The 10511-nt window shown below is 51.0% G+C and overlaps 1 protein-coding gene across 1 annotated transcript; it reads right to left on the bottom strand.

Moving 5' to 3' along the window:
- Positions 1–224: 224 nt before the first annotated feature.
- chek2 (checkpoint kinase 2) lies at positions 225–10399 on the bottom strand. The gene is made up of 15 exons (XM_055039902.1): positions 10296–10399; positions 3801–4037; positions 3600–3724; positions 3355–3487; positions 3174–3264; positions 2507–2603; positions 2337–2390; positions 2205–2269; positions 2004–2103; positions 1791–1877; positions 1540–1703; positions 1336–1451; positions 1185–1270; positions 481–579; positions 225–405 (listed from the first exon to the last, which is right to left on the bottom strand). The coding sequence occupies exons 1-15, from the start codon at positions 10354–10356 to the stop codon at positions 307–309; spliced, it is 1614 nt and encodes a 537-aa protein (XP_054895877.1). The 5' UTR covers positions 10357–10399; the 3' UTR covers positions 225–306.
- Positions 10400–10511: the final 112 nt, after the last annotated feature.

Below are 10511 nucleotides of genomic sequence, written 5' to 3'. Positions count from 1 at the left end.
TGTGGTTCTGATTCTTCACCTGAAACTGCAGTGGCGTCCAAACTAGACCCGGTTCCGACTGGATCCGGTTCCAATAACTAGTTTCTTCGATAATTTTAAGGTCTGAATTTAGATTAAATTATAAATAATCTGGGTTAAATGTTTTACTGTCTGGTTCTGAGACCCGGACCGGATCGATCCTCAGAACCAGACCCAATCAGTTCAGACCGGTCCTGGTTGTCTTCAATGATTTCATTATTGAAATAAAAACACTGCAGATGGTTTTTATGGTTCTGTTTATTCTGGAACCGGACCGGTTCTACAGCACTAGAACTTCCTCTTTGCAGGATGTTGAAGATGCTCCTCTTCCTCCTCTCCTCTTCCTCGTTTCCGATTTAAACTTCCTGCTGCGGATGGACCCGCCTCCTGCAGGGGGAGGAGCCGGGCTGCCGTAAGGGGCGGAGCTTCATGACGCATGAAGGTGTGGTCGTGTGTGGTTACCGTGGAAACAGCAGCAGATGGATCTTCATCAGCAGCAGCATCTCCTCTTCCTCCTGCCGGCCTCATGAGCCTGTGAGCCGTCTGCAACATCAGCTGGTCCTGAAGCACAGGAGAGCTGTTGACCACGCCTCCCAACAAGCCCCTCCCATCAGGCCCCGCCTATCAGGCCCCGCCTATCAGGCCCCTCCCAACATGGAAAGGAGGAATTAGAGCAGGGGTGTCAAACTCCAGTCCTGGAGGGACGCTGTCCTGGAGGGACGCTGTCCTGCAGTCTTTAGATGTGCCTCAGGTACAAAACACAGGAATGAAATGGTTTAATTACCTCCTCCTGGTTCTCAGAGCCTCAATGACCTAATTATGTTATTCAGGTGCAGCAGAGGCTCATCTAAAAGCTGCAGGACAGCGTCCCTCCAGGACTGGATCTTGACATCCCTGATCTAGAGGAATTGGTTTTGACTAGAAGTGACTCCGGGTTCTACAGACATTCAGTACAGGAGGAAGATTCTAAGTCTTTACTTTATTTACCTTTGATTTAAATTTAACCAGCATTGGGCTTATTAGCATAATATTTTTAATATTTTTATGCTAAAACTAAATAACATCCACAAAAATGACCTACAAACATTTTAAGACATCAGTACATTAAAAAAACATCCTGTCCCATCTGAGTCGGTGTATTGATAAAGTGGCTGCAGTTCTCCTACCTGCAGCCAGGGGTGCTGCAGAGCTTCATCCACAGTCATCCTCAGCGTGGGGTCGACCACCAGCAGCTTCCTCACCATGTCTTTGGCTGAAACACCAGAGACCGTCTCAGCGTCAGCTCCCGGGCAGCCCGGCCCCGGTTACCATGCTTACCTTGGTTGGAGACGCGCCTCCACTTGGACGGGACCATGGTGAATTCCCCCCGGACGATCTGCTCCGTCACCGAGCGCTGGCTGAAGCTCTCGTGGAACGGCGTGTAGCCGCTGAGGCTGCCAGAGACACCGGGTTACACCGGGTCACACCGGGTTACACCGTGTCACACCGGGCCGGCATGGCGACGAGGGGGGCGGAGCCTACCAGACGAATAGAAGCACGCCCAGGCTCCAGGCGTCCACTGCCAGCCCGTAACCGGTGCTGGAGGCGTGGGTGAAGACCTCAGGGGCCAGGTAGGATGGAGTCCCACACAGCGTCCGCATCAGGGCCGCCTCCTCCAGGATCCTGGACTGGTTGAAATCCGTCACCTTCACAAGGGGGCGGAGCCACAAGAGGGCGGGGTCACAGGAAGGCAAAGCGGACGGCCTGTAGTGGGACGAGGAAGGTGGACTCACCTTGATGAGACATTCGTCCTCACTGGAGGACAGGAGGATGTTCTCTGGCTTCAGATCTCTGTGGATGATCCCGTTGCTGTGGAGATACTACACACACACACACACACACACACACACACACACACACACACACACACACACCCACACACACACACACACACAGATTTACCTGGCAGTGTTGGTTACCATGGCAGCAGGAGCAGCAGGCCTCACCTGCACGGCGCAGAGCATCTGATAGAAGTAGAGTTTGGCAACGCCTTCATCAAGCTGTTGCTGGGACTTCACTCTGTGGAAGAGCTCACCGCCCTCCATGCTGGGGGCGGAGTCAAAGACAAAGGGGTGGAGTCATAGAAAGTGGGCAGGGTCAGATATAAGAGGGCGGGGCACAGTAACCAAGGCTCTGCTGGGACTCACAGCTCCAGGACGATGTAGTAGCTGTCCTCCGTCTGGTAGAAGTCCTCCGTCTTTATGAGACACGGCTGCAGGAGACAGACGTCTATCAGGACAGATGAGACCCGTCTCTTCTTCTTCGTTGGTTTTACTCACATGATCGACTCTCTGCAGGATCTCAATCTCCGTCTCTGCGTTCCGTTTCGCCGTCTGTGATTGGACAAAAGGCAACACATTCACCGCAATGTTCGTGCCGCCATGTTGGTGGTTCTGAAGCGAGCAGAGACAGGAAGGAGACCTGAGAGCGAATCAGATCACAGACCCACCCCCTCAGACTGGAAGTTCTTCTTCTTGATGATCTTAACGGCAAACTTCCTGCAGGTGGAGCGTTCGAAGGCCAGTCGCACCTCACCGCAGACGCCCCTGGAACACAGCGGGGGGTTAGCGGATCCAGCTAATGCTGCAGAACCGGTCAGGGCAGCGGTGGGCAATCCTGGTCCTTAAGGGCTGGCGTCCTGCAACTCTTAGACGTCTCCCTGGTCCAACAGCTGAATCACCTCCTAAATGCAGTCCTAATGACCTCATTATTTGACTCAGGTGTGTTGAAGTAGAAACATCTAAAGGTTGCAGGAGACCTCAAGGCCTGGCTTGGGCCTCCAGAACCTTCAGCTTCTTATGAACTAGTTTTCAACCATTCTTCCAAAACCCAACAGAATGCGAAACAGCAAGAAGCAGAGCAGGGACCGGGCCAGAGCCAGAGACAGGAAGTGGAGTTCTGGACAGAGCCAGAGACAGGAAGTGGAGCTCTGGACAGAGCTAGAGACAGGAAGTGGAGCTCTGGACAGAGACAGAGACAGGAAGTGGAGCTCTGGACAGAGCCAGAGACAGGAAGTGGAGTTCTGGACAGAGCCAGAGACAGGAAGTGGAGCTCTGGACAGAGACAGGAAGTGGAGTTCTGGACAGAGACAGGAAGTGGAGCTCTAGCAGACTGACGTTCCGATCCGGCGGGTCAGCACATATTTGTCCTGCAGAGTTCTGGGTAAACTTGACTGATCGTCGGACATCAGGTCGATGAAGACGAACACTGCAGAGTACAGAGGACACGCGGTCAGTCAGGGGGAACAGACTGAGGCAGGAAGACTAGGTGAATGGTCTTGTGACTCAGGTGCGTCACCTCGGTTGCGCTGCTCAGCCAGAGAAAGGACGGCGTTATTCGTTAGAGGAAGCTTCTTGTTCTGACCAACCTTCACCCCGTCCACAAACGTCCCGTTGTTACTATAGTCCTCCACGAAGACCTCCGAGCCCTCCTAGGGACAGAGGCGTCCGATGGGGGACAAAGGGAGGACAAATGAGACTAAACCAGTTGCAGGAAAGACATGTTTCTTGCTGAAACACCGGAACCAGCAGCCCAGTTCCCACCCTGTAGATCTTGAAGTGCTTCTTGCTGTAGATCCTGAACCTCTTGGACTTCCTGTCCTGCGGGTCGTCCAGGACGTAGTCGCAGGCGGCGTCCCGTCCGAACAGGTACCGGTCCTCCACACACTCTGGAAGCACAGAGAGGCGGGTGAGTTCTGGCTCCGGCCCACTTCCGACCCGGCAGAGCTGAGGACAGTGGCTCACCGTGGCTCCGGAAACCCGGAGCCATGGGGAGCAGCCGGCCCCAGGGCTGAAGTTCTGCCTCCTCCGGGACAGAAGGCAGCGTGACAGGGAGCGTGTCCACGCTGCTCAGCGTCCCCGAGCCGCTGGACGATTGGCTGGCCGAGGTGGGACCGCTGGACGAACCAGAACCCTGCTGGGACGTGGGCCGGTTTTGGGACGGCTCCCCCTCAGCTGAGCTCTCTGCAGACATTCTGACGCCTGCAGAACAAAAGTTCTTTAGAGACTTCCTGAAATAAACATTGAAGAATGAAGTCTTTGTCTACACAGGATGGACAGCAGATGGACACTCCATGGTGGATTCTGGTCAGGAAGCTAACTTCTGAATCAACCATCTAACAATCCTCCATTTCTAGCCAATTAACTAATGTTTAAAGATTCATTGAATGAATGTTGCTTTGTGGACGAATTCTGACGATTGAAATACCAACATCTGATCATCTGATATCCAGGTCCAGGTACTCTGCCCCGCAGGGATTGCCAGTTTTAGGTGTTGTGCACCAGGGCGGGATGAAGGCACCAAGGAACCAAAGTGAGTCAAACTTGGGTTACACCAACTCATCCTGTACCATCCGGTTCATACAGTACAAGGCTGAACCTCATGGACTCTGTTCCTCATGGACGCTGTTCCTCATGGACGCTGTTCCTCATGGACTCTGTTCCTCATGGACGCTGTTCCTCATGGACGCTGTTCCTCATGGACGCTGTTCTTCATGGACGCTGTTCTTCATGGACGCTGTTCTTCATGGACGCTGTTCCTCATGGACGCTGTTCTTCATGGACTCTGTTCTTCATGGACGCTGTTCTTCATGGACGCTGTTCCTCATGGACGCTGTTCTTCATGGACGCTGTTCTTCATGGACGCTGTTCTTCATGGACGCTGTTCCTCATGGACGCTGTTCTTCATGGACTCTGTTCTTCATGGACGCTGTTCTTCATTGACGCTGTTCCTCATGGACGCTGTTCTTCATGGACGCTGTTCCTCATGGACTGGTGTTCTTCATGGACTGGTGTTCTTCATGGACTGGTGTTCTTCATGGACGCTGTTCCTCATGGACGCTGTTCCTCATGGACTGGGGTTCTTCATGGACTGGTGTTCTTCATGGACGCTGTTCCTCATGGACGCTGTTCTTCATGGACGCTGTTCTTCATGGACGCTGTTCTTCATGGACGCTGTTCCTCATGGACGCTGTTCTTCATGGACGCTGTTCCTCATGGACGCTGTTCTTCATGGACGCTGTTCTTCATGGACGCTGTTCTTCATGGACGCTGTTCCTCATGGACGCTGTTCTTCATGGACGCTGTTCCTCATGGACTGGTGTTCCTCATGGACTGGTGTTCTTCATGGACTGGTGTTCTTCATGGACGCTGTTCCTCATGGACGCTGTTCTTCATGGACGCTGTTCTTCATGGACGCTGTTCTTCATGGACGCTGTTCTTCATGGACGCTGTTCCTCATGGACGCTGTTCTTCATGGACGCTGTTCCTCATGGACGCTGTTCTTCATGGACGCTGTTCTTCATGGACGCTGTTCCTCATGGACTGGTGTTCTTCATGGACGCTGTTCCTCATGGACTGGTGTTCTTCATGGACGCTGTTCCTCATGGACTGGTGTTCTTCATGGACGCTGTTCCTCATGGACTGGTGTTCTTCATGGACTGGTGTTCTTCATGGACGCTGTTCCTCATGGACGCTGTTCTTCATGGACGCTGTTCTTCATGGACGCTGTTCCTCATGGACGCTGTTCTTCATGGACGCTGTTCCTCATGGACGCTGTTCTTCATGGACGCTGTTCCTCATGGACTGGTGTTCTTCATGGACGCTGTTCCTCATGGACTGGTGTTCTTCATGGACGCTGTTCCTCATGGACTGGTGTTCTTCATGGACGCTGTTCCTCATGGACTGGTGTTCTTCATGGACGCTGTTCCTCATGGACGCTGTTCCTCATGGACGCTGTTCCTCATGGACTGGTGTTCTTCATGGACTGGTGTTCTTCATGGACGCTGTTCTTCATGGACGCTGTTCCTCATGGACTGATGTTCTTCATGGACGCTGTTCCTCATGGACGCTGTTCTTCATGGACGCTGTTCCTCATGGACTGGTGTTCCTCATGGACTGGTGTTCTTCATGGACTGGTGTTCTTCATGGACGTTGTTCCTCATGGACTCTGTTTTTCATGGACGCTGTTCTTCATGGACGCTGTTCCTCATGGACTGGTGTTCTTCATGGACGCTGTTCTTCATGGACGCTGTTCCTCATGGACTGGTGTTCCTCATGGACGCTGTTCCTCATGGACTGGTGTTCTTCATGGACTCTGTTTTTCATGGACGCTGTTCCTCATGGACTGGTGTTCCTCATGGACGCTGTTCTTCATGGACGCTGTTCCTCATGGACTGGTGTTCCTCATGGACGGTGTTCCTCATGGACGCTGTTCTTCATGGACTGGTGTTCCTCATGGACGCTGTTCTTCATGGACGCTGTTCCTCATGGACTGGTGTTCTTCATGGACTGGTGTTCTTCATGGACTGGTGTTCTTCATGGACGCTGTTCCTCATGGACGCTGTTCCTCATGGACGCTGTTCCTCATGGACGCTGTTCTTCATGGACGCTGTTCCTCATGGACTGGTGTTCCTCATGGACTGGTGTTCCTCATGGACTGGTGTTCTTCATGGACTGGTGTTCTTCATGGACTGGTGTTCTTCATGGACGCTGTTCCTCATGGACGCTGTTCTTCATGGACGCTGTTCCTCATGGACTGGTGTTCTTCATGGACGCTGTTCCTCATGGACGCTGTTCCTCATGGACGCTGTTCCTCATGGACGCTGTTCTTCATGGACTGGTGTTCTTCATGGACTGGTGTTCTTCATGGACTGGTGTTCTTCATGGACGCTGTTCCTCATGGACGCTGTTCCTCATGGACGCTGTTCCTCATGGACGCTGTTCCTCATGGACGCTGTTCCTCATGGACGCTGTTCTTCATGGACGTTGTTCCTCATGGACTCTGTTTTTCATGGACGCTGTTCTTCATGGACGCTGTTCCTCATGGACGCTGTTCCTCATGGACGCTGTTCCTCATGGACGCTGTTCCTCATGGACTGGTGTTCTTCATGGACGCTGTTCCTCATGGACGCTGTTCCTCATGGACTGGTGTTCTTCATGGACTGGTGTTCTTCATGGACGCTGTTCCTCATGGACGCTGTTTTTCATGGACGCTGTTCCTCATGGACGCTGTTCTTCATGGACGCTGTTCTTCATGGACGCTGTTCCTCATGGACGCTGTTCTTCATGGACGCTGTTCCTCATGGACGTTGTTCCTCATGGACGCTGTTCTTCATGAACGCTGTTCTTCATGGACTTTGTTTTTCATGGACGCTGTTCTTCATGGACACTGTTCCTCATGGACGCTGTTTTTCATGGACGCTGTTCTTCATGGACGCTGTTCTTCATGGACGCTGTTCCTCATGGACGCTGTTCCTCATGGACGCTGTTCCTCATGGACTGGTGTTCTTCATGGACGCTGTTCTTCATGGACTGGTGTTCTTCATGGACGCTGTTCCTCATGGACGCTGTTCTTCATGGACGCTGTTCCTCATGGACGCTGTTCCTCATGGACGCTGTTCTTCATGGACTCTGTTTTTCATGGACGCTGTTCTTCATGGACGCTGTTCCTCATGGACGCTGTTCTTCATGGACTGGTGTTCTTCATGGACGCTGTTCCTCATGGACGCTGTTCCTCATGGACGCTGTTCCTCATGGACGCTGTTCCTCATGGACTGGTGTTCTTCATGGACGCTGTTCTTCATGGACTGGGGTTCTTCATGGACTGGTGTTCCTCATGGACGCTGTTCCTCATGGACGCTGTTCCTCATGGACGCTGTTCCTCATGGACGCTGTTCTTCATGGACTGGTGTTCTTCATGGACGCTGTTCCTCATGGACGCTGTTCTTCATGGACGCTGTTCCTCATGGACGCTGTTCCTCATGGACTGGTGTTCTTCATGGACGCTGTTCCTCATGGACGCTGTTCCTCATGGACTGGGGTTCTTCATGGACTGGTGTTCTTCATGGACGCTGTTCCTCATGGACGCTGTTTTTCATGGACGCTGTTCCTCATGGACGCTGTTCTTCATGGACTGGTGTTCTTCATGGACGCTGTTCCTCATGGACGCTGTTCTTCATGGACGCTGTTCCTCATGGACTCTGTTCCTCATGGACGCTGTTCCTCATGGACGCTGTTCTTCATGAACGCTGTTCTTCATGGACTTTGTTTTTCATGGACGCTGTTCTTCATGGACGCTGTTCCTCATGGACGCTGTTCTTCATGGACTGGTGTTCTTCATGGACGCTGTTCCTCATGGACGCTGTTCCTCATGGACGCTGTTCCTCATGGACGCTGTTCCTCATGGACTGGTGTTCTTCATGGACGCTGTTCTTCATGGACTGGTGTTCTTCATGGACGCTGTTCCTCATGGACGCTGTTCTTCATGGACGCTGTTCCTCATGGACGCTGTTCCTCATGGACGCTGTTCTTCATGGACTTTGTTTTTCATGGACGCTGTTCTTCATGGACGCTGTTCCTCATGGACGCTGTTCTTCATGGACTGGTGTTCTTCATGGACGCTGTTCCTCATGGACGCTGTTCCTCATGGACGCTGTTCCTCATGGACGCTGTTCCTCATGGACTGGTGTTCTTCATGGACGCTGTTCTTCATGGACTGGGGTTCTTCATGGACTGGTGTTCTTCATGGACGCTGTTCCTCATGGACGCTGTTTTTCATGGACGCTGTTCCTCATGGACGCTGTTCTTCATGGACTGGTGTTCTTCATGGACGCTGTTCCTCATGGACGCTGTTCTTCATGGACGCTGTTCCTCATGGACGCTGTTCCTCATGGACGCTGTTCTTCATGGACGCTGTTTTTCATGGACGCTGTTCTTCATGGACGCTGTTCCTCATGGACGCTGTTTTTCATGGACGCTGTTCTTCATGGACGCTGTTCCTCATGGACGCTGTTCCTCATGGACGCTGTTCTTCATGGACTGGTGTTCTTCATGGACGCTGTTCCTCATGGACGCTGTTCCTCATGGACGCTGTTCCTCATGGACGCTGTTCCTCATGGACTGGTGTTCTTCATGGACGCTGTTCTTCATGGACTGGGGTTCTTCATGGACTGGTGTTCCTCATGGACGCTGTTCCTCATGGACTGGTGTTCTTCATGGACTGGGGTTCTTCATGGACTGGTGTTCTTCATGGACGCTGTTTTTCATGGACGCTGTTCCTCATGGACTGGTGTTCCTCATGGACTGGTGTTCCTCATGGACTGGTGTTCTTCATGGACTGTCAGACAGTGATTTTCAATGATTTGAATTCCTTTCTTAGACCGGAACCCAGTTCCTCCATTATTATTAATATTATTATTATCATCGTCACAGTTCTGATTACAAACACTCCAGTGAGTGCCGGTTGGAGAAATCCTCAAAGGAAGCAGATCCAAGTGGAAAACCGTTTGGTGATATATTTACAGATCTTACAGCTTTTTAAATAAATGTAATAACAATGCCATGCTATCATTGTTTAAGCTTGCATAAAATTTTTTTAGCATTTCTCTTATAGCATATTTCACATTCATATTAATGTGAAACAGTAATATTTCACGTTAACATATTTTTGGGAATATGTTAATGTTAGATAATTATGAACAACATATAGCCATCATCTGCCAACAATACAGATGTTTAACTCAAGTGAAGGAAGTTTTACTGGTATGTAATGACGTCACCCGATCTGAGCTAAAATGTACAAGAATCAACTCTGATTCCTTTGCTTCCATTCAATGTAAAGTCAACCCAAATGTGCATGTAGATTCAGATGATGGTTGAATCAACATTGATATGGTGTCAGTTATGGTTGAAATGTTCATTCAACATGCAAGTGATGTCAAAGTCAGGCTTCACCTTGATTCATTGTTTCTGCCAAACCTTACTTAGGCAGATCAATGCCAAAGGAACTGTTCAAACTAGAATAATAGTGTCCATTCAGAAAGTCTAGTATAGTTTAATTATTTATCATATTTTAGAAAGTTGATCTCGCCATGTCCTTCCCACCAAAAGGATGGAAGAAACCAGCGTCCTGCTGAAGAAACTCTCAGCACCGAATCCCATTTGGAAACAGTTTGATTTTTACTGTGGTTCGGTTATCAGTTACCAGAACCGCAACATACATCAGGTCCACATGCATGATGCTTCTGTTTTGGGTTCGGCGACAGTTTTACCTTACTCGGTCCACCAGGGACCAGAACTTTTCATAATCTCGGTCCCAGCAACCGCAGCAGCACATCAATATGACCACCTTATTTTAGAGGATTTTCTAAGCGAGTTCGGAATGGGTGAAACTCTAAAGGTAGCCGTCTGACCGGTATCGGAACCAGAACTAACAGGAGGAAAACACAGCAGCGCACTCACCGCTTGAGTTGGGCTTAAGTTCGGGTCCAGTTCCCCAGGGAATATGTGCAACCCAACGCATGTGGCGGCGGCTCGCCGGAACAACCTGCTTCCTTGTTTTTACCCTCCTCACGTCACGTGGCGGTTACAGCCAATAGGAGGCTGAAACTGCTGTCACGTGGAGACTACGATTGACGCGGACGTGTTTTTCCGATTCTGCTCGGGTTCTTTTGAGAC

This window comes from Poeciliopsis prolifica, unplaced genomic scaffold (genome assembly GCF_027474105.1).
Source record: "Poeciliopsis prolifica strain line A6 unplaced genomic scaffold, Auburn_PproV2 SCAFFOLD014, whole genome shotgun sequence".
NCBI lineage: Eukaryota > Metazoa > Chordata > Actinopteri > Cyprinodontiformes > Poeciliidae > Poeciliopsis > Poeciliopsis prolifica.
This window is presented reverse-complemented; position numbering and strand designations above follow the sequence as displayed.